Below are 24,823 nucleotides of genomic sequence, written 5' to 3'. Positions count from 1 at the left end.
AGTGAGGTGAATTTTTTTCTTTTTTCATTTATTTCTTTTCATTTTCATTGTTCGTAGCAAAAAGCCAGATGTGGTTATCCTGTTAGAAACCAAATGCCAGTTCAGGAGAGCAAATAGATTCTGGTCCTCTCTTGGCTTTGCTCCTATCTTCATTGAGGAGGCCAGGGGCTTCAGTGGTGGGATCTGGGTGCTAGCTAACAAAGGCTCTAATATGAACTTCAGAGTCATTGACACCTATCAACAAGTAGTGACCTTTGAGATTTGGAAAGCAAATTTCTCATGGGTTTGCAGTGCTGTGTATGCCTCACCTATTCCGGTTCAGAGAGAAGGTTTGTGGGATCACCTTCTTCTCCTTCGTAGCTTGTCTAGCCTTCCTTGGCTGCTCTTAGGAGACTTTAATGAAATTCTTCTGCCTTCTGAAGTCCGGGGGGGTGAATTCATTCCTAGTAGAGCTGATCACTTTGCGTCTATCCTTGAAAGGTGTAACCTCATGGACCTGGGTTCTGTGGGCCGTAAGTTCACATGGTTCAGAAAGGTTCAAAATAGATTAACCGTGTCCAAGCGGTTGGACAGAGCGTTGGGAGATGTTGATTGGCGGATGGCGTTCCCTGATGCGTTTGTGGAGGTCCTTAATAGGGTGCACTCTGATCATAGTCCTCTTCTTCTTCACTGTGGGATCACCTTGTCTTCTGCTCAGGACCGGCCATTCCGCTTCCTTGCTGCCTGGGCGGAGCACTCCCAATTTGAATCAGTTGTCGAGAATGCTTGGCGGTCGGGGGAGGAGAGAATGCACCATAAGCTTGCCAGGGTCCAGAAGGCGTCTCAAGAGTTCAACAAGGAAGTCTTTGGCAACATTTTCAGAAAGAAGAGGCATATTGAAGCCCGCCTTCGTGGAGTCCAACGAGAGCTTGACTTGAGAGTCACATCGGACATGGTCCTCTTTGAGGCTGATTTGCAGCGTGATTACAGGAGTATTCTCAGGCAAGAAGAGCTCCTTTGGTACCAGAAAGCTAGAGACAATAGGGTGCGGTTTGGAGACCGTAATACGGCGTACTTCCACACCCAAACTATTGTTAGAAGAAAGAGGAATTTCATCCACCATCTTAAGTTGCAAAATGGTGAGTGGTGCTCCGAGGCGGAGGTCCTTAAGCAGGAGGTGCAGGGTTTTTTCACCAATCTTTTTGCGGCGGGCCCTCCTCTAATGGGGTCGGTCCTTACCCATACCCGCTTTCCTTGTCTTTCTGAGGCGGCGAGGGATCTTCTTGTGCAATCAGTGGGAAAAGAGGAAGTCAGAGAGGCCCTAATGAGCATGAAATCTTACACAGCTCCTGGTCTGGATGGCTTCCAGCCATTCTTTTATAAGAAATATTGGAACCATGTTGGTGACACCTTGTGGAAGATGGTGAGAGATGCATTTCAGGGCGGAGTGGTTGAGGAAGAACTCATGGAAATTCTGGTGGTCTTAATCCCAAAAGTTGATCACCCCACTACTGTCAAAGAATTCCGACCTATAAGTTTGTGCAATGTTACTTACAAGTTGATCACCAAAGTGTTGGTCAATAGGCTGCGGCCATTCCTGCATGATTTGATTGGTCCAATGCAGAACAGCTTCATCCCGGGGAGAGGAACGATGGATAATGCCGTCCTTGCTCAAGAAATTATTCATCACATGGCACACTCTACAGCTAAGAGTGGTAAGGTGGCCTTCAAAATTGATCTGGAGAAGGCATACGATAGTGTCTCCTGGGATTTCTTAAAGGAGACGTTGGAGTATTTTAGGTTCCCGGAACCCATGATCCGGCTCATTATGTGTTGTGTCTCCTCCTCTCAAATTTCAATCCTTTGGAATGGCTCGCGTCTACCAAAGTTTAAGCCGGGGAGAGGGCTTCGACAAGGAGATCCTCTATCACCTTATCTTTTTGTCCTTTGCATGGAGCGTCTATCGGTTTCTATTCAGAGCTTGGTAGATGATGGAGTGTGGAAGCCAATAAGGATATCTAGAGATGGCCCGCCAATCTCTCATCTCTTCTTTGCTGATGACGTGTTGCTTTTTTGTCAAGCTTCAAGAAATCAGGTTAATCTTCTTGCTTCCACTATGAAATCCTTTTGTGATAACTCTGGCCTCAAGATTAACGTGAGTAAATCCAAAGCTATCACTTCAAAGGGTGTTGCTGAGGATGTTAAAGCGGAGATCTCTAATATTGCTCCTATCCCCTTCGTCAACGACCTGGGTAAATACTTGGGCTTCCCTCTCAAAGGAGGTCGTGTTCAACGGAGAAGCTTTGATTTCCTCCTAGAGAATATTCAACGGAAGATGGGCTCTTGGAAGATGAACATGTTGAACCTAGCAGGAAGGGTTTGCCTTGCTAAATCAGTCATAGCCTCCATTCCAACTTATACTATGCAGGTTTTCAATCTTCCTCGCTGTGTGACAGGTCGCATCAACAAGATCACGCGTTCCTTTATTTGGGGGAGCAAGGAGGGAGCGCGAGGTTGGCATCTTGTGGGATGGGGCAAGGTAACCAGGCCCAAGAACGAAGGAGGTTTGGCTCTTCGTGATATGAACCAGGCCAACACAGCACTGCTTGGCAAAGCTATATGGAGCATCTTCCATAATCCTCAAAAGCTGTGGGTCCAAGCCCTTAAACATAAATACTTGAGTAAATCTTCTATTTTGCAGGTCCAAGCTAAGCCATCAGATTCTCATGTGTGGAAGGGGCTGCTCAAAGCTAGAGACCAGTTGAAGTCAGGCTTCCAGTATCGTTTAGGTGAGGGTAATACCTCACTGTGGTACGCTGATTGGAGCGGCAACGGAAACTTGGCAAACCAGATACCGTATGTTGACATCCACGACACCGATTTAGCCTTGAAGGACATCATCGCTGGTGGAGTGTGGAATCTTGATCGCCTCCTTACTGCCATGCCCACTGACTTCCTCCAGCAGCTGCAGCGTATAGAGCCGCGAGTTACCCAGGGGCGGCGAGATACTTGGATTTGGAAACCCAGTGACAAGGGTTGCTACACGGTCCGGGACGCTTACCTTTGGCTGAGAAACCAGGCCCAGCCGCCGGCAACAACGTTAGAGGATTGGCGCTGGATTTGGCACACGAAAATCCCAGAGAAAGTGCGTCTTTTTATCTGGTTGGTGATGCATAACTCTATTCAAGTGAACCAATATCGCTTCAAGTGCAATTTGACGGACTCACCGGCCTGCGGAAGGTGCTCAGCGATGGAGGAAGACATTATCCACTGTCTTAGAGACTGCCCACACTCTAGGGAAATTTGGAGAATGGCAGGAGCCCTGAGGTGGCCGGGTTTTCTAGCTCAAGACTACAGACATTGGGTGCGGCGTCAAGCTCAGGGGGTGCACGGCGTGAAATTCATGCTCTGCCTCTAGGGAATCTGGAAGTGGAGAAACAACATGGTTTTTGAACCATCTCCTTGGCCCCTCCAAGAAGCATGGCGGCGCATTTGCCATGAGCATGATGATACCGTAAAAGCCATGGATAGAGGCCTTCAACCGACGGAAGTAGGGTGGCTCTGCAGTAGATGGAAGCTGCCACCAACGGGTTATGTTAGTCTGTGTGTGGATGGTAGCTATCGAAGCCATGAGCATTGTATGGGGGCAGGAGGGTTGCTGCGGGATGAGCTAGGGCAGTGGGTGAGAGGTTTCCAGGCTTTCCAAGCAGGAGGGAACCCACTGTTATCAGAAGCTTGGGCCTTGAAATTAGGATTACAGATAACTTGGGATGCAGGCTTCAGAGATGTGATTTGCAATTTGGATTGTGGTGAGCTTCTAAAATCCTTGGGAGAGGTTGACAGCAGACGTTTCCTCCCTATCTTGGATGATATTATTCAGTTATTAGATAGACCGTGGAGAGTCTCTTTGAGTGCCTTCAGCCGTGATTGTAACATGCCTGCTGACTGGTTAGCCAAAAGAGGAGCTTCGAACCCAGAACTGCCTTTTTGTCTGCTAGATACTCCGCCTATGGAGCTTGAAACCCTCATTATGAGGGATCGTTTGGCTGCGTTGTAGTTGTTCTTGTTGTTGTTTTTTTCCGATGTAACAAAAAAAATATCATCATTAATTTCTTTTTTCTTTTGAAAATAGAAAATTATTAGTTAAAAATATTGTTAATCTACAGTTTTCTTCTTCCCACTCCCATTCTTCTTCTTCAAGCTCGAATCTTTTCACCTCTTCTTTGCAAATCTGACTTTTATTTCTCCATTTCTTCTTCCCTTTTTCTAGATTTTGGGAGTATTTTGAGATTTTTGGGATTTTTTTAAGGTTCAGGATTAGGGTTGCAATGGGGTTAGGTGGTGGTTTCTGGGTTGTTCCATGGCGAAAAGGTGGTGGTTTTCTGGGTTGGGATGTGGAAAGTGTAGCAATTTTAGCTTTTCGAGGTTCTAGGTGCGCTTTTTCGTAGTTAACGTTGTTTATGGGTTTTGTGGTTTTGGGTTATAGTTTTTACTGGAATGGAGAAGGGGTTGGGGTTGGGGGAGGAGGAGGCGAGGAAGTGGATTGCCAAAGTAAAGGTGGAGCACGACAGATGAGATACCTACAAAGATACTTTAACACTCAAATCAAACTTGATAAATTTAGGTATAGAAAAGGCAATAAAGGGCAAATATGAGTCCACCTAGGTTATATTATAAGGAGGACAATATTTATACACATTGGTCATTCTCGTCTGCTCAATTGGTAGGTTTAATGGCTTGCCTACATGGTATAATTGATTAGCCACGTGGCATAACATCTTAACTTGAGCTCTGACAATTCGTCCATGTATATCTAGAACTTATTTGGGCTAGTTGTGTTTGCTAGCTTGTTGAACTAGTGGAAGCTTGGCCTTCCGCTCGTCCAGTCTATAGCTTTGTTGTTGCGTTTGAGTCTTGATCGTTTTGGGCCGACCTGATGGGTTTGGGCCAATTGGTTAGATCTCAACCTAGAAAAAAAAAAGAACATTTTTAGGGTTCTCCTCGCTCCGTAAGGGGTTTGTCCTTAAGGGTTTTTTGTGGACAACCTTGGCGACGTCGTGTCTATTTGTTTAGCCCTACGTTGGTCTTTTTCTTGGGTTTTGGTTGAGGGTTTTTAGGTTTAGTGGGTTTCCTTTTGTTCGTCGAGTTGCCTCGTTTTTTTGGGGCTCTCCTCGCTCCCTAAGGGGTTTGTTCTGAATAATAATATATAATCCTTTATTTAAAAAAACATTTTTTGAACATTTTTTTCTTTCAAAAACACTTTTATTCCTTTGTGTACCATAGAAATAGATTAATGACTAATGACATGACCATTGCACATATTTACCCAATTATATTAAATCAAATCAAATATGACTAGAAAACGAAAATGGAAACGTGAAAGAGGTTGCCCAATGTGAAAGTACTGCTCCAACAACAAAAGCAATTTTGGGCAAAACCCAATAAGAGCAATCATTGGGCCAATGAAAATATGAAAAGGTGGTGTTTTTTTATTGTGGGAGTGTAAGATTCAGAAACATGTGAAAACTTGTTGTTATTCAAACATCTGTGACATTCCACAAAGCCCAAACAGGTGCAGTGTGCCAAGGACACTTGTGCGGTCTGTTTTGCTCTGAGAATGAATCAAACCTCTGTTATTGGAGCACCATGTTCCCCATCATATGCATTGTGCTGGTTCATTCATGGTTTCACGTGTTTCCACTTTCAGTTACTTTTCGTTTCCATCAAGTAGCATTATACAAGCAAAGTAAGATCAACGCTTAATTGATCGAATTATCTATTTACCAAAGCCAAAATAATGATTAACACACACTCCACATTGGAAAAAATTGGCATCTGGTAAAAATGGCAGTGAAATAAACTATATAAATGAAATGATGTCCTACTTTCTTTATTTTTATTCGAACAATTTTTTTAACTATGGTTTTGTTACTTTTGTACTGTTTTCCTTTGTATAGAAGCCTCCTCAACAAGCGACAAGTATGCATTTGATGATTTCTACTGTTTACCTTTTTACCAAATCCTAAAGGAAAAAAGAAATGTTTTTTCAAGAATATATATGAACCTAATATACTAAAAGAATATTACATTATTGATGTTGTTATTAATTTGTTTTTTCTTGCATACAGATGTGCGGGTATTAATAACTCGAGTTAAATAAAATAAAAAAAGTCGAATCTATATATATTGTTTTGGTAGATGGGAAATACGAATCTATATTTTTGTCTCAAGTATAAGATTCATTTTATATTGATGAATTATTCGGATATATATAATATGCTAACATCGAAAATAAATTAAATATTAAAATTAAAACCATTTTATATTCATATTTTAATGTAATGTATTAAGAGTTTAATTTCTATGCATTGTCGGTGTAAAGTTACACCATCAATCAATCAGATTTCAAGATGTGAGAAAATCTCACTTTTTATTTAATTTTATTAATTGATGTGACACGTCCTTGAAATTTGATTGATTGACGGTGTAAAAAAAATTTACATCGTCGATGCATCTTCTTTTTCTCTAGAAATTAAACATATCTTCAAAAGACAATTGACATGTTTTGTATGTCATTTAAAAACGAACTAAGTATTTTGGCAGACCCAAATGGTAATCATTAGGGTTAATATAGTTCAAGTTGACCTAAAAGACTTATAGTCAAGTAAACATTGTGACTATCGTCACAAAAAGCAAATTTCTTCCTAGTTGAAGTTAGCCGAACAAAGATAAAACTGATACGATTAATGACTCGTGCACTGCCCAAATGTATCATCATCTCAAAAATTATTTACAATAGCTTCATTAAATAAGATTAGGTGCTTTTATTACAATTACACAAAGCCGAAGTCAAAGCAATCTTAAAGCCGGAGGACAAGTGACGTCATGATACTCACATGACCAACTTTTCAATAACTTTTTATTAATCTAAATTTGTTAATCACTTTTTATCATTCTTCTCCCATATATCCCTCCTTTTTCCTCTTCATATTCTTTCTCGCTCCTCCACCCCCTCAATCTCCACAACTACCACCCAGCTCCGGAGCTCCCACTCAACCACCACCCAGCCCGACCTCCCCCTTGTTGGGGGAGACTGGGAAGCCCATGGGCCGAGGAGCAAGACACCAAGAGATCTCGACGCCACATCTTAACCCAAAACCTTAAGGCATTGGGTTTATGGGTCACATCTCTTATAAAGTCTTCTCCTCACCCAAACTTAACCAATGTGGGACTCCAACTCCGCACTTGAATTCTCAACAATCTCCCCCTCAAGTGCGAGTCACCTCCACATTATCATGGCCCCCTCAGCGCGGAAGCATATACCGCGTCAACGGAACCCGCCGCCTAGCCACACCGCTAGGAAGACTTTCGACACAAGGAGCCGTAACCATGGCTACACCAACCATCGGCTCTGATACCACTTGTTGGGGGAGACAGGGAAGCCCATGGGCCGAGGAGCAAGACACCAAGAGATCTCGACACTACATCTTAACCCAAAACCTTAAGGCATTGGGTTTATGAGTCACATCTCTTATAAAGTTTCTCCTCACCCAAACTTAACCAATGTGGGACTCCAACTCCGCACTTGAATTCTCAACACCCCTTCACTTCCTCAAACTTCTCAAGAGTTTGGATAGGGCATTAGTTTTCTTGAAAAAAAAAAACCTTAATCCGACTACTTTGTCCCCTATTTCTAGCTGATACATGATACGACTAATCCGAATATTACATGGCAGCTTTCACCTTTTTTCTTTGGAAAAATTGAATAATGAGTGTATAATCAACAAAATGAGCGCTGCCCAAAGACTAGCCTATCAATTGAAAAACCCTCAAAAAGTTTAATGTGAAACATAACAACAAAATATGTTATTAATTAAATTGCCTTAAAAATGTTTGAAGACATGATCAAATTAAATGTCACAAACTTTGTTTTCAATTATTGTGCAACAGGAGATAGATACTGGGGAGCATCAGCAGATTTTTCTTACTTTAAATTAGAACAAGAAAACAATAATAGAAGAATTAAAACTGGCAAACGGCAATACAGCAATAGAAAAGATTAAGGCCTTTAAAGTTTAAATCAAGGACCAGAAGAATATTTTATCCCCCAAAATAGTCAAGCAGTATAACAAGAATATACTGGCAAATAACCTATATATATATATATATATATATATATATATATATATATATATCTAAGTGGTCATATATTCTAGTACTCTACATGATGAGCACCACCTGGCGATTCCCTTTCATGAGTACTCTAATCCAGTGCTAGATCGATGTAACACCTCCACAAACCTTTGCTTTGGATTCCATTGATGTCTAAGTTTCAATAAAATGACATGCCTCATATAATTTATAGTTAATTACACAACAAATGTTTGGCTTAAAGTATGATAATTCTTAATTGAATCTTTTCTGGACAAGTAGTTTTCAGAAAAGTGATGATGAAACCAATAATATAATTTATAGTTAAACTGGCAAATTGAAGAACAAAGCCAAGATAATTAAATTGGTTAAATTTATAAATTGATCCATAAATAAAGTTGAAGTCTTGTTAGTAAAGCAAGCTACAAATTTGCAGTGTATAATAGATGCTAGCTATAGCTATGCCAAGATGTAGAAAAAAGACAAGAATTCATTCTTATTTTGTCTTATGTAAGCAACAACTGCAATAAGTTAATGTCATTTAACTATTCTGATTATTTTGCACGCAAACAATTCCAAATATCATTTTCCTGATTTATGCTACAACTCCACATTTGAAGAGACTCAGCTAGGACCGTTACTTGAACAATTTTAATTGATTTAAAGGAAAGAATACAGTATCATTAGATATGAAGTTGATGCACTTTGGTTTGGTAGTCCCTATTTGTTAGGAAATAACACAGCTGACGAAGTAAAATAAATTAGGAGCGCAATCAACAACACAAGAATATAACGTGGAAACTCCAAAACCGGAGAAAAAACCACGACCGTTGTCAAAACCGACAACCAGAGAATAAACACTATGTGAAAATTGTTACAACACATAGACTTCACTCTCAACCACCCCATGACCCCAGTACACCCACACTCTCCAAAGTAAATATTTGAACTACATCTCACAATGCTCTAAAATAAGAGCATAAGAGAAAAAGAAAACACAAATATAAACTTAAAGTGTTTTCAGGTGCTACATCTTTAGTGTTTTGGTGTGTTGAAACAATGAGCTTGAGATCCCTATATATAGTCTTGGACTCTCCCACCCCTGACTAATCTAAGCGATGTGGGACTTCTCCAAGATGCATAACTTGATCTTTTTTTCTCCTTCATTAGCAATGTGGGACTTACATTGCAAACAACCCCAACAATCTCCACCTTGATTGTAATGGTCTTCACTCTTCATTGTCTATACCGACAATCATTGTCTTCACCGACAAACATAATTCTCATTGTCTATATACTGACAAATTAAATTATCATACTCCACCATAAAAGAGTACACTACATTGGGAACTAAACCATCTCAAGAATTTTCTTCACTTGGAACTAAATCATTCCAAGAATTTCCACATGTCGAAACCTTGCTAAAAATTTATGGTGCAACTTTCATGTTGGCTTTCTCCGGAAGTTCATCAGCCATCGACATAACCACGTACCTTGCATCAATGTCAACCAATGCCCGCACGCTATCACCACACATCTTGCATCTATATCAACCAATGCTCGTGTGTCACCTTGACAATCTCATGCCCAGAACTCCTTGTGTAATCATGATTGCATCAACTCCTCCATCACAGCATCATCACAGCTGCAGACCGACTGTAAACCGTGCACCAGGTTGGTTCCCAGAAAAGAGAGGTGTCTTTCCAGAACCTCCCAAAACAGCACTTCACAATGTCACACTTCTTCAGCACCTTCGCAATACCACACAAAGTGATATCCATCGAACCGGAAGCTCTGATACCACTGTTAGGAAATAACACAGCTGACTAGGGATGACAATGGGTAGGGTCTGGGTAGGGTACTATAGTACCCATCCCCATACCCGCGTTTTAAAAAATTACCGGTACCCGTCCCCATACCCGTGTGGGTAGCAACTTGAATGCCCGTCCCCGTACCCTCTGGGTACCTATATGCCCGTACCCGTGCCCATTATCCGCAATTTAGCTAACCAAAATATATTTTTCACTGTTTTTGTTAATAGAAAATAAAAAATACAACTAACTTTCTAAATAAAAAACACTAATATATATACAAAAGATTATCTACGTAACAAATAAAATCATTCAAATAACAATATTTTTTTAGAACGAATAAGCAAGAAAGATATAACTTAATTTTTTATTTTGGATTTATAATATAGTCCTAAAATTGTAGGTTGTTAACTTACTAATTTTAAAAATAAGTGGGAGTAAATTAGCAATGATTATGAATATTTTAAATATTCACCTATTTTTTAAAATAAGTAAGTTTGAAAGCTATAGTTTAAGTTAATTTGTTTATATAATACTAAATAATAATAATAATAATAATAATAATAATAATAATAATATGTGTGTGCGGGTATGGGGCGAGTGGGGTACTATAGTACCCATACCCGCACCCATACCCAATACTTTTTGCGGGTAATTACCCATACCCAACCCCATACCCATATAGCGGGTTTTTACCCTACCCATAGTGGGTATTTTTTGCGGGTACCCTATGGGTCCGAGACCCATTGCCATCCCTACAGCTGACGAAGTAAAATAAATCAGGAGCGCAATCAACAACACAAGAATATAACGTGGAAACTCCAAAACCGGAGAAAAAACCACGGCCGTTGTCAAAACCGACAACCAGAGAATAAACACTATGTGAAAATTGTTACAACACATAGACTTCACTCTCAACCACCCCATGACCCCAGTACACCCACACTCTCCAAAGTAAATATTTGAACTACATCTCACAATGCTCTAAAACAAGAGCATAAGAGAAAAAGAAAACACAAATATAAACTTAAAGTGTTTTCAGGTGCTACATCTTTGGTGTTTTGGTGTGTTGAAACAATGAGCTTGAGATCCCTATATATAGTCTTGGACTCTCCCACCCCTGACTAATCTAAGCGATGTGAGACTTCTCCAAGATGCATAACTTGATCTTTTTTTCTCCTAATTAGCAATGTGGGACTTACATTGCAAACAACCCCAACACTATTATCTTTCAATATTTACATTACCTAATAGGGACATTATTCTCTATTTATCAAACATCTATCTATTTTGATTTGAATTTAACCTTCATTGTTATATCTTATTGGAAAAAGCATGAAATGTCACACAATACCAGAAAACGTAAAATCAAACAGGACTATACCTGATTTCTATGATTATATATATATATATATGGGGAATGCTAACTTACTCCTTCACAAAATATATAGCACTTAACACCTTTTATTTTTGACAAAAAACCCGGATTTTCTCCTTTTAATAGTAATTTAAGTTAGGGGTATTTATGTAATCTTAATTTTGTTTATTTTTAAATTTCTCATTTTTCTCTTTCTTCATTTACTATCTACTTTAACTTTACCTTTCTCTTCGTTCATTCTCCTTTTCCTGCTAATTTCTCTGTTACTTCCACACACCCAAAATTGAAGCCATTAAATCGGTACTGAGGTTTTCATGGACTAAATCAAAGTTTCTCGTTGCTTCCTGTGGTCGAAGCCCAAAGGGATTTGCTCTGCCAAGTTCTTTTTTTTTAATCTTCAGATCAGATTGATTTCACCCACTTCCTCTACCCTCACTCCAAACACTTCTCCCTCATTTGTGGAATAATATCTTGTTGAATATGTAATTGAACGAAACAGATCTCATAAATTTAATCTTGGCAGGCACCATCACTTAAATCGAAAATGAGATCTTGTATGAATATGCAATGGTACAATGGATCCAGGTGCTTTAACGAAATTGATTTTGATGAACTTATTGGGTGAGTCATCATCACAATTGTTGAATTTTAGCCCAAAAGATTAAGTCATACTAATAAAAGGGAAGAGTTGATGGTGTTAATTGAATTCCCTTTCTTCACAGCAACCATGACTGAAAATGTGTCGCTGAAGCTTGGAGAAAGGGGAGAGAAAAGATGGAAAATGGAAAAGGAGAGAGAAAAAGGATGCAGGTTTTCAAAATTCAAACCAAAAGATAATTAATGATGATGTAATTTACTTAAGTACCCACCGTAACATTGTTTTTAAAGAGAATAAACTGGGGGCTTTTTGGTCCAAAACAAAAGGTGTTAAGTGCTAACTTACTCCTTCACAAAATCTAGTGGGAGTAAGTTAGCATTCCCCTATATATATATTAGCACTTTCTCTTGCATATGGAATTCTAATCAAATGAGGTGCTTCACTATACCTTTTTCCTTCTTTTATTGGTGAGTGGTGACTGGTTAGGATTTAGAAATCTATAACTACTACCAAGAGATAGAATTTTTTTACTATTCACATTAGGGTTTTTAAAAAATGTTTCGCAGGTGCACCATAAGGATTACTTTTTGGTTTTTCTATTTAGTTTCAATAATCAGGTGTTCTAATCTCAGCCATTGATTTCAATCTAATGGTTATAAAATCATTCTCATTTTTACTTTTCGCTGTGTTTTCTATTTACCTTTTATGGCTACTTTTCCCTTTCAGTACTTTTCTGAGCACTTTTCATTTTCATTGCTTTTCTGACCACTTTTAATGTTTTTCATCTTCATGGAATTTTACTTTTGAAGAACAACTCACCTTTTAAGCACACTTTTGATAATTTAAAACGCTTATAATTTCTCTTCTTCATCTATTTAATCCCTCAACCATCTATTACTGTCGGGTTTTGTTCTTTGTGAGTAGCAATTGAAGTCTGGGTGTGGCGACAAGAAAGGTTGGGTCTTTGTGAGTAGCGATTGGAATCAGATCCATCCAGGTCTATATTTCTTGCTTTCAATTGGTGATCGGAATCAGATCCATCTTGTAGTGTAGAGGTGAGGCACAGCCGTTCTTCCTGATCTATATTTCTTGCTTTCAATTCACATACATATTTTCTTAGGGTTTCTTACCATTTTTTTTTTGGTGTTACAAGGCTCAGGTTTGTTATCATGATGGAGTATATTTTTTATTGTAGGATTTGTTAGTATGAAATAGCCTTACTATATTCGTTCTTTATCTTATCTGATTACGTTTTACTTGTAATTTTGCGACTCTAGCATATTGCTGGATGCCTAAAGCGAGAGGGGACTTCTACCGATCGGGGTATGAGGGGTCAAATACAGTCAGATTCAATGCAGATAGGACTTGCTATGCAACATTTGGGTGTCGAACAATGTTGACACTGCGTATGGGACAGTCTTATGTATGTTTTGATTATTTTCTTAAGTGATCTGGCTTACTTCATTGTGTCAAAATATTGTTCATGATCATATTCCAATTTCAGGCAGTATCAGTTGTGAATGTTGGACCAGCAATTTATATTTCTCCATCAGGGCCAAATCCTATAATGGTGCAGGTTCGTCATTTATTTTGAACTATTCACATTAGCTGATGTTTCAATCAAGTATTCAAGTTGATTAACATGCCATAAACTGAAATGTGAAAATTATGCAAGATTAGCTTGGTTTAACTGCAATTAGATTGTTAACAGCACATTGAAGATTGAAAGAAACACAGCTGATAACCACTTTTATTTCGGAACCTTGTCGTAGTTATGTTGTTCAACAAAAATATTCATTGTGGAACTTGAGTAAAAAAATATGATATTCACATGTACTCTTAAGTCTTAACATATTACACTGTATGCTTTTTTCTTGGCTTCAGAAACAATATAAACTAAGTATTCAATAGATAGTGTCATGATATGTGAAAGAATGAATTAAAAGAATGACTGAGGATTGCTGCGAATCCGATTATATTAATACTCGAAGGAAGGGGAAATCAGATAACATCTTTATTGAACTTGTAAGAGAAAAGAGGAAAATTAGGGAAATATGTCTCTTTAAAAGTGGCTAGATTAGAGACAATTAGATTGAAGAAAAATCAACAATGAAGCTAGGCTTCCCAGTCTTTCTGCGAGAGAAGGCAGTGGACTTGGTTTAGTTAAGTTCTATATTGAGCATCATTCAAAATTTGGTTCACTTGTTTCCATTTTGTCAGATGACAGTGAGAGAGGCTCTCAACTCCGCACTTGATGAGGAAATGTCAGCAAATCCTAAAGTCTTCTTGATGGGTGAAGAGGTCAATCAATTGTCCCATTTATATAACACTGAATTTTTTAACCAAAAAATGTCTATTTCTTACTTCATTTTTTTTTGTATTGAAGTGCAGGTTGGGGAATATCTAACCTTTAACCCTTCCAGCTCATGTGATGAAAATAACAATCGTTTAAATCAGAGGTAATTTCTCTGTTTATAATGTTGTTGGAATTGTTATCTGTTAAACTAGGTTTGGATTTGCAGAGAGTTATAAGAGAATGTTGTTTTTTTAATGGAAACTGGTATGTTCCTCCCTGATTATCTGATGTTTGATCCTATTGTTTTTCATTATTACAGAACATGACATATATCATGATAACAATGCCCCATTGGTTTCTGAAAAACCTGTGTGGTTAATGAGACGTTTTCCTTCTGATGTAAACCTATTCTTCCCCTTTCCGGTTACTATGTTGTTACTTTCCCTACTTCTTTTGCTTATTGTCGTTTTCCTTTACTTGCAGGAATGATTTCATTCACTTGGAGGGACAACTTCTTAGAGGTATTTTGGTTATGATCTCTTATGTTTGTTAATGGTTATCTGAAATTTTCTAATTGTAGTAAGTTTACCCATGACTGAACTAAGATCCTCATCTTTCTTTCACTGCAAGTAGTGACTTTCATAAAATGTGGAAGACTGTGATATTAGGCTGTTACTTGCAAATCAGGGTGCTGTATTTTAAAGATATATTGATCCTGTCTCATAAATTTTAGGATGAATAGCTTTGGCAATAATGATTTGTTGCAATTATCATATTACCTAATTCCTTTACTCCTCTTTTATCTGGAGTTGCCCATACGGGTGTTGAAGTTCATGAAAGTTAGTATCAGTCATATATCATGAAAAAAACCACTTACAAATATGTGCCATTTCTTTCTATTTGCTCTCTTTATTAGCTTAGTTACTTCACTCAGTTTTTTAAATGAATCTTATATTTTCTACAGCTCAAACTGTGTCCCAACACACTGCATGGTTCCAATCCAATTAATGTGCTTTCACTGAACAATCACATGTTCTTAGGACAATTTCATCTTGAAGTCAAGAGTCACTGAACGATCATTGGTATATAAAGGATCTATAACAGCGTCGAGTCCGACGCCGTAGTTGGAGGTTGATCGGTGACATTGCAGAAGTGTCCTGCCTTATAATGTTGAAGAGGAACCGTTGCTGAACACCGTTTAAACCTTCCACCTCCGTCTTTTCCATGCCGCCACCGCCAAGTTCCAGTGAACAAACTCTAGCTTATTTTCCAGGTTTCAATTTCGATTTCTTAGTCCTCTTTCTTATTACTTTAGGTTCCATATCCAATCCTCACAACACACTGTTATTTTCAATTCAGATTCTTACTCCTTTTATTTTGATTTCTCAGTCAAAGTCGCATGCTTTGCTTCAGTTTCAACTTCAGTTTAAGTTCTGACTTATTACTTATTAGTTTAGGGAAGCTAAATTAATTATCTATACTGCTTTTATAATGTGATCCTTTCATTCATGAGCAAAATGGTTTCTTCAAAAAAATTAGAAAGCATGTACTAAATGCTAAATTTTAGTCTTTGATTTGAGATTACTTTGTCACTGGAAGAATGGAAGAATTTTTCATGTCGCTGGTTATCTCTCTTTCCAATTATCTGAAAACCGTGTTCCAGTTCAATATGTAGAATAATAAGAGAAATTTTCTAAGTACAAGATTGTAAGCAATGTTTCTTACTTTGACTATGTTCCATGGATATATTGCAGGTTATAATTGATTCACATCCTTTAATAGTGGCTTTACTTGCAGCTTTGTTATTTGGTGAGTCAGTTAGAGTTATTAGAGTTGTTGGGCTTTACTTTGTGTCATAGTAGATGTTATGTAATCATTAATATTCTCTCTCTCTTTACCCCGCCCCTTCTGCCTTTTCAATCAATTCTATGATATGTATAGTCTGAACTTCCCTCCTTCTGCCTTGTGAGAAAATTAATATGATGTATATTGTCTGAATTTCCCTCATCACGCCATTTTTTTTTTTTCGTTTTGCAGTTCATTTTTCTCTAAAATTTTCCGCCTTAGCTGTTTTTCATGCATTGAGTCTGTTACTTGTTCTTATTTCTTTTTTGGATTTTGGTTTTTGGGTGGCGCAGGTGTGTGATTGAAGCCACTTGGAGGATTTATGTGTTTTGGATCTAAGATTAGGTTTTGATTTAATGTCAATCAAGTTCTTGGTTTCTACCTATGCCCCTTGATCAATAATGACTAAAAATATCTAAAACATTGTCTGGGTGCAAGGATAAAATGATATATGGTATTATTAAATTAATTTGTGAATGTTAGTAGTGATGGTTTTGTTTGTTTTTTAATAATAAAATTTGTACAATATTTTTTTCCTCATATTACTTATGTAGTTGCATCTCTCATGAATTAATGAGATCCAAATCTTTTATATGCATTTCAATATATGATTTCTATTGAATCATTTGGTTTCTATCACTGGAATTCAAATCATTGTCTTCCTCATCATCCTAATAAACTTATGATTGTTATCTTTTCCTTGAAAGTTAGATTTGGGGTATGAAAATGTGCATCTGTCAAAATAAAGACAAATAAGCATATTGTATTTAGAGACACCACTTAGAGTGAAGTTCCCCCATGTTTAAGGTAGTTCCTCCTATATGAAAGTCAATGATGAGTCATAAGATAATCTACCTTCCATTAATATCAATTACTTTTGATAATTTTTAATGTTATACAAATAAATTCATATTCAGAAAGGTCCTACAAATCTTACACACTTGGTTATTAGTTGATATGGTGACATTGATCATCTGTTGCATGACTATTGCATGATGGTAAGCACATTCTAATGCATTTCCTTAAAAAAACATAAACTTGCTTTAGTTTACTTTTGATGGGATCTATTTACACTCTTCACATGGGAAGTAAATGTGTATATCAGAGATAAAGAAGGAATGAACAAGTGTTTTAGTATGGCTGAATAAACTATTTATCTTATTGAACACTAGAACCTTCAAATATGGTTCATGTGATGCTCCATCCTTGAGAGGCACATTATTTTGCTGTAGTGCTTGAGTTTCTTTTTTTGGTTCCTGCAGTGTATTTGCATACTCAAATCTTTTGGACTACAATGATTCTGGAAATGTGAGCTCATTACGGAAAGTCGACCATTTTCCACATTAAGGTAAATTTATCCTCCTTCCCACAGAGCACGCTATAGTTTTTCATTTTTTTTTTTAATATTCAATTGCTTTTCTAACATTTTACTTGTGCGGTTGTGTTTATTAGCAGTAGAGAAAATGCTAAAAGGAATGCATGTATAGTTTTATCATCCTTGACATGATGAGGTATTATTTTTCTTTTTTTCATCCATTCATCTTTCCCCCCTTCATTCTGTCACAGTGATCTTAGAGTTTTGGCTTCCTGCATCAAAACTTGACAGCGAAAAATTTCAAGGAATGAACATTCTTTGGTATATTTGAGTTGGTTCATACGTAGTATTTATCTTAACCCAATTATATCAATCACATTGAATCAAGAATTTGAGTTGGCTCGGTTTTATTTATGCTACTGTATTGACCATTGATTTGTCAATTTCCTTAAACTGAATTATTGTTATTTGGTTTCTTTCTCTTTCTGGTGTGAGTATTTAACTTTAATTAAAGCAGCTGTTAGAATATTAGGGAACATTAACACAAGAAGATGTTAGGGGAATATGCTTTTCTTTGGTTATTGATATGTTTATATTTTAAAAATATTCAACTAAGTACCTTTATTTAATTTATTCAGCATTACAGTAGGGTAGGTTTCTGCCTAACTGTAGGTTAATCAAGGACTATTACTTCATGTGACTGATAACTATTGGTGTATAAGTTGTGGCACTTTGTGGGTGGGGTGTGTTAAGTGCATGATATGAGAAGGTAGAAAATGACAATGAAACTGGACTTAGTTTATTCACTTCAAATCCAATAAACTAATTGCTTTTTGCCACCTGCTCATTTTGATTCCTACTAGTGGGTGGGTTAAATTACATGGACATATGTGAAATTAACAATTCTCATCTGTGATTTGAATTCCCTCATTGATGGTGGGGTGAATATTAATCCTTGGACCCATATTCTATGATGCCAAGGAGAAAAAAGGACTGAAAGAGGGTTGATGTTGTTGTCTTTTCTTTTCTTTTGCTTCCCCATTATATGTTTTTATTTATGTGATTGGTTGATAATTTAGATTATGCTATTTTATTACACTATTTGAGTGGTGATAGCCATCTATTGTTTTAAGTATAAAGGTTTATTTGGCATGCAATAGTAGGATTGGAGTATGAAATTTTCTATGTTGTGACTTTACACCCTCTCTTTTTTCCCTAAATGGTATGTAGTTCATAATTCTTTGTGGCTTATTTCTTCAGTAAATTATCATAGACTCTATTTACATTGAAGCTGACAACTATTCTGTTGTTTCTTTTTCAATGGGTCTTAGTAACAAAGCCAGAATGACAAGGTAGATCTCATCCATTGTGGCTGGGGTTGATTAAGTGAAGTTTGAATTTGAGAGACGTGTTATTTGGGTTATGTTTTTATTTACTTAGTATTGGGATTGTTTTTGTCAGGATTACTAGGATTACTGTTTGTGGTTTTTAAGTTGTGGTTTTTTTTTCATGTTTATTTTATAGTTTCAATAATGTGTATTGTTTCTGAATTGGTTCTTAGTAGCAAAGCGAAACTGAGAATAACAAGGTATATAGATCTCTTCTCTTATGATTTGTTTTCTTTAGTTAGTAGTACCTAATCATTTAGGTCGACTATATATTGTCAATGATTTTGTTTTTGTATCATATAAGAGATTGAATTGAGCTTTTTTTTTTTTATATATTTAGATTTTGCTCCTTTGAAAGACTTTTTGTATATTTATTAACTCGGTGGTGATATGAAAAAAATAAAAGAGTTTAAAAAAATAATTTAAGAAAATAAAAAATAGAAATGAAACATAATAATCTAATTTTGTTTCCCTCATGTAACAAAAAAAAATCTAATTTTGTATTTAGAGATATTAGATGAAATATAGTGAACAATAATTAAAATAAAAAACCAGTTCGTATATCATAATTACCTTGCATAGCATTTATAATTAGAATAAACCAAATCTAAACACAAATTTCTTATCAAAATTAATTGCATTTTTATATGATAAAATTAATTATGTTTTGTATCTATCTATAACTAATACAAAGGGATAACATTTTTGACACTATTCACATTAGGGTTTTTCATAAATGTTGCTTAGGTGCACCATAAGGAACCTTTTTTGTTACTTTTTGGTTTTTTATTTGGTTTAAATTGAAGTTTTAAAATTATTAGGTTATGCTTCAAAAGTTATTTTTTGTTTGTATTTACTTTGGTTGAGTTTGATGGAAATAATTTCATATTGTTTATTTTTAGCTCTATGTAATAATTCTTTTAATAGATGATATTTGTTAATATTTATTATGTGGATATTAATATTGATAGTATAGAGTATTAAAAAAAAATATTGATAGTATAGATTACTGTATGCCTAAATAATAGAAATAAAAAATTATGAAATTAAGTATTGAGATTATTATTAATTTGATATATGATACGAAATTAATAATTGTGTGTCTAAATAATAGAAATAAAAAATTATGAAATTAAGTATTGAGATTAATAATCATTTGATCTAGGATACATATTTTTTAGTTAGAGAAAATATGTATTTCCCCTTTGTGTGTCTAAACTACTATAAAGGGGAAGCATTTTGGCTACTATTCACATAAGGGTTTCTTGCCCATGTGATGAAGGTGCACCATAAGGGAGTGATTAATTTGTTTTTATTCAGTTTTTTAATAAACTTTTGGCTTAATCCTCAAATTAGTCCCTGTCTTTGTGTCGCCGTCTGAACTAGGTCCCTCACCGGAAAATTTTGTGTAAATGATCCTCTTCTTTATAAACCGTTTGGAGCAGGTCCTCGCCGGAGCCTGGAACTCCGGCGAGGGATGAAATGGTCTGCTGACTGTGTAAATGGTGCCCACGTGGAATTTAAAAAAAATTAAAAATTACACATCAGGAAAATAAATCAATTAAAATATCCAAAGTTAATTAAAAAAAACCCACTTTTCACCATAAATTTATTAAAGTTAAAAAAAACAAAAAATCATTAAGCTAAAAATTATAACCGTAATTAAACACAACCAAACTTGAACCCAGAATAATTAATCATCTTCCCTTACATTCTTCATGTTCTTCAACAAACAACTAAACCTGGAAATCAAGATCTACCCTTCAATTAACATTTTCCAAAACAACGACCAACCCACATAATAAAATCCCAGAATCTATAAAATCAGAAAAATATGAACTTAAATCAGCAAGCACAGTATTCCCAAAACCCCATCTGCTTCATCTCCTCCCCCTTCATCTTCTTCTTCTTCTCCAACCAACCCACACCTGCAATCGGAACCCCAACCCCACCCCACTTGCAACTGAAGGTTCAGAGCGTCCAGAACCAGAGCGTGCGATGGCGATGACGACGGAGCAAGGGCGTGGGCTCGGAGGAGATCCCCAACTCAGATCTCCATCGATCTGCTCCTTTCCAGTTTGAGAGAAGACCCATTGTGCTTTCGGAAGTGGTGGTGGTGGCCAAGCCGTGAGTGGTGGTGGTGGCCATGGAAGAAGAAACCGAGGAGTTTGAGACCCAGAAGTGGTGGTACTGTGTCAATCCCCTATTTCTGCGTGGTAATGCGTCGATCCCCCTGTTTCTCTCTCGCCCAACTCTCTGTTTCTTCCTGAATTGTTTCTCTTTGTGAAATCTGGAAAATCTAGGTTTGGGTTTTTTCTTCTTGTGGGATGAAAGGAAATAGAATTAGGGTTCTTTGTGATGGAGATGTTGAAAGGGTTTGTGAAAGGATCAAAGGAGCAGCCTCATCTTCAAAATCAAGGCCCCGAGTATGAAGAAGAAGCAAAGGAAGTAGCTTTCTGGAGCAATCAGAACGTGGAGCAATGGGGAAATTGGGGGAAAATGATAATTTTTCCAATAAAATGATTTTTGTGATCTTTTTTCTCTAATTGGTTTTAGTTTTTTAATTCAATTAAAATTTATGATGTATAATTTTTATTTTACTTTTTAAATTCCACGTGGGCACATTGACACAATCAGCATGCCATTTCATCACTCGCCGGAGCTTCGGGCTCCGGTGAGGACCTGCTCCAAACGATTTATAAAGAAGAGGATCATTTACACAAAATTTTCCGGTGAGGGACCTAGTTCAGACGGCGACACAAAGACAGGGACTAATTTGAGGATTAAGCCTAAACTTTTTCATGAATTTTTGGGTTGCATTCCTTTTTCATGTACTTTTTCAGGTTTGAACTTTATAGTTGCAGGAAAAGCAGAATTTACTTTTGATGTAACTTTTCCTATGAAGGTGAACCATAAGAGAGTAATTAATTAGATTTCAATCAGCTTTTTGATCAACTTTTTCATGAATGTTAGAGTTTTATTCCTTTTTCATGCACTTTTTCAGGTTTTTACTTTTTCATCTTCAATTTGCAGTGTAAAGTAAATGGATCACTTTATGGCAGAGTTTGCTTTTCCAGAAACTTTTAATGGGATAAAGTGACATAAAATGTGTTGTGTTTGAATTTGACTTGAAAATTTTGCTATATAAGGGTGTGATATTGGGTTGTTGTTGGACAAAGCTCATTCACATTATCATGTTGTCTATTGTTTGCTACTTGTTACCTGGATCACTAGGTGGTTATATCTGTAAGATCAAGATTTGGTCATGTGGTACAACTCTATGTTTTGATGATAACAAGTATTTATTTGTGGATGAACAACTATGATACTCTAATGTTTGTCTTGAGTGTTTTGACAAACAGGTTCTGATTCTGACACCAGAAGATATATTCATCAGAGGATCAGAGGATCTGAAGATCAGAAGATCTGAGGATCAGAGGATCAGAGGATCTGAGGATCAGAGGATCTGAGGATCAGAGGATCTGAAGATCAGAAGATCTGAAGGAAATAATTTCATATTGTTTATTTTTAGCTCTATGTAATAATTCTTTTAATAGATGATATTTGTTAATATTTATTATGTGGATATTAATATTGATAGTATAGAGTGTTCAAAAAAAAATATTGATAGTATAGATTATTGTAGGCCTAAATAATAGAAATAAAAAATTATGAAATTAAGTATTGAGATTATTATTAATTTGATATATGATACGAAATTAATAATTGTGTGTCTAAATAATAGAAATAAAAAATTATGAAATTAAGTATTGAAATTAATAATCATTTGATCTAGGATACATATTTTTTAGTTAGAGAAAATATGTATTTTCCCTTTGTGTGTCTAAACTACTACAAAGGGGAAGCATTTTGGCTACTATTCACATAAGGGTTTATTGCCCTTGTGATGAAGGTGCACCATAAGGGAGTGATTAATTTGTTTTTATTCAGTTTTTTAATAAACTTTTTCATGAATTTTTGGGTTGCATTCCTTTTTCATGTACTTTTTCAGGTTTGAACTTTATAGTTGCAGGAAAAGCAGAATTTACTTTTGATTTAACTTTTCCTATGAAGGTGAACCATAAGAGAGTAATTAATTAGATTTCAATCAGCTTTTTGATCAACTTTTTCATGAATGTTAGAGTTTTATTCCTTTTTCATGCACTTTTTCAGGTTTTTACTTTTTCGTCTTCAATTTGCAGTGTAAAGTAAATGGATCACTTTATGGCAGAGATTGCTTTTCCAGAAACTTTTAATGGGATAAAGTGACATAAAATGTGTTGTGTTTGAATTTGACTTGAAAATTTTGCTATATAAGGGTGTGATATTGGGTTGTTGTTGGACAAAGCTCATTCACATTATCATGTTGTCTATTGTTTGCTACTTGTTATCTGGATCACTAGGTGGTTATATCTGTAAGATCAAGATTTGGTCATGTGGTACAACTCTATGTTTTGATGATAACAAGTATTTATTTGTGGATGAACAACTATGATACTCTAATGTTTGTCTTGAGTGTTTTGACAAACAGGTTCTGATTCTGACACCAAAAGATATATTCATCAGAGGATCTGAGGATCAGAGGATCTGAAGATCAGAGGATCTGAGGATCAGAGGATCTGAAGATCTGAGGATCTGAAGATCAGAGGATCTGAAGATCAGAAGATCAGAAGATCTGAGGACCAGAAGATCTGAAGGAACAGAAGCTCTGAAGGAAATAATTTCATATTGTTTATTTTTAGCTCTATGTAATAATTCTTTTAATAGATGATATTTGTTAATATTTATTATGTGGATATTAATATTGATAGTATAGAGTATTCAAAAAAAAATATTGATAGTATAGATTATTGTAGGCCTAAATAATAGAAATAAAAAATTATGAAATTAAGTATTGAGATTATTATTAATTTGATATATGATACGAAATTAATAATTGTGTGTCTAAATAATAGAAATAAAAAAATTATGAAATTAAGTATTGAGATTAATAATCATTTGATCTAGGATACATATTTTTTAGTTAGAGAAAATATGTATTTTCCCTTTGTGTGTCTAAACTACTACAAAGGGGAAGCATTTTGGCTGCTATTCACATAAGGGTTTCTTGCCCTTGTCATGACGGTGCACCATAAGGGAGTGATTAATTTGTTTTTATTCAGTTTTTTAATAAACTTTTTCATGAATTTTTGGGTTGCATTCCTTCTTCATGTACTTTTTCAGGTTTGAACTTTATAGTTGCAGGAAAAGCAGAATTTACTTTTGATGTAACTTTTCCTATGAAGGTGAACCATAAGAGAGTAATTAATTAGATTTCAATCAGCTTTTTGATCAACTTTTTCATGAATGTTAGAGTTTTATTCCTTTTTCATGCACTTTTTCAGGTTTTTACTTTTTCATCTTCAATTTGCAGTGTAAAGTAAATGGATCACTTTATGGCAGAGTTTGCTTTTCCAGAATCTTTTAATGGGATAAAGTGACATAAAATGTGTTGTGTTTGAATTTGACTTGAAAATTTTGCTATATAAGGGTGTGATATTGGGTTGTTGTTGGACAAAGCTCATTCACATTATCATGTTGTCTATTGTTTGCTACTTGTTATCTGGATCACTAGGTGGTTATATCTGTAAGATCAAGATTTGGTCATGTGGTACAACTCTATGTTTTGATGATAACAAGTATTTATTTGTGGATGAACAACTATGATACTCTAATGTTTGTCTTGAGTGTTTTGACAAACAGGTTCTGATTCTGACACCAGAAGATATATTCATCAGAGGATCTGAGGATCAGAGGATCTGAGGATCAGAGGATCAGAGTATCTGAGGATCTGAAGATCAGAGGATCTGAGGATCAGAGGATCTGAGGATCAGAAGATCTGAAGGAAATAATTTCATATTGTTTATTTTTAGCTCTATGTAATAATTCTTTTAATAGATGATATTTGTTAATATTTATTATGTGGATATTAATATTGATAGTATAGAGTATTCAAAAAAAAATATTGATAGTATAGATTATTGTAGGCCTAAATAATAGAAATAAAAAATTATGAAATTAAG

The 24,823-nt window shown here is 35.9% G+C and overlaps 2 protein-coding genes across 7 annotated transcripts; both read left to right on the top strand.

The window, feature by feature from the left end:
- The first annotated feature begins 3,421 nt into the window (after positions 1-3,421).
- On the top strand, positions 3,422-4,036 carry LOC130725515 (uncharacterized). Its single transcript, XM_057576733.1, has one exon. The coding sequence runs from the start codon at positions 3,422-3,424 to the stop codon at positions 4,034-4,036; it is 615 nt and encodes a 204-aa protein (XP_057432716.1).
- Positions 4,037-12,676: 8,640 nt separating this feature from the next.
- Positions 12,677-19,110, top strand: LOC130724381 (uncharacterized). 6 transcript variants are annotated; one of them, XM_057575591.1, is made up of 10 exons: positions 12,677-12,972; positions 13,195-13,340; positions 13,422-13,493; positions 14,138-14,218; positions 14,309-14,376; positions 14,697-14,734; positions 15,178-15,486; positions 15,968-16,022; positions 17,321-17,406; positions 17,514-19,110. In XM_057575591.1, the coding sequence occupies exons 2-7, from the start codon at positions 13,206-13,208 to the stop codon at positions 15,219-15,221; spliced, it is 438 nt and encodes a 145-aa protein (XP_057431574.1). In that variant the 5' UTR covers positions 12,677-12,972; positions 13,195-13,205; the 3' UTR covers positions 15,222-15,486; positions 15,968-16,022; positions 17,321-17,406; positions 17,514-19,110. The 6 variants fall into 6 exon arrangements, with proteins under 6 accessions (XP_057431574.1, XP_057431575.1, XP_057431579.1 ...); XM_057575592.1 differs by having other exon boundaries at positions 17,511-19,110; XM_057575596.1 differs by having other exon boundaries at positions 17,321-17,569; positions 18,705-19,110.
- The last annotated feature ends 5,713 nt before the right edge of the window (positions 19,111-24,823 follow it).

Source organism: Lotus japonicus, chromosome 6, assembly GCF_012489685.1.
Source record: "Lotus japonicus ecotype B-129 chromosome 6, LjGifu_v1.2".
Taxonomy (NCBI): Eukaryota; Viridiplantae; Streptophyta; class Magnoliopsida; order Fabales; family Fabaceae; genus Lotus; species Lotus japonicus.
Note: the sequence above shows the minus strand (reverse complement) of the source record. Positions and strands in the feature narration are given on the sequence as shown.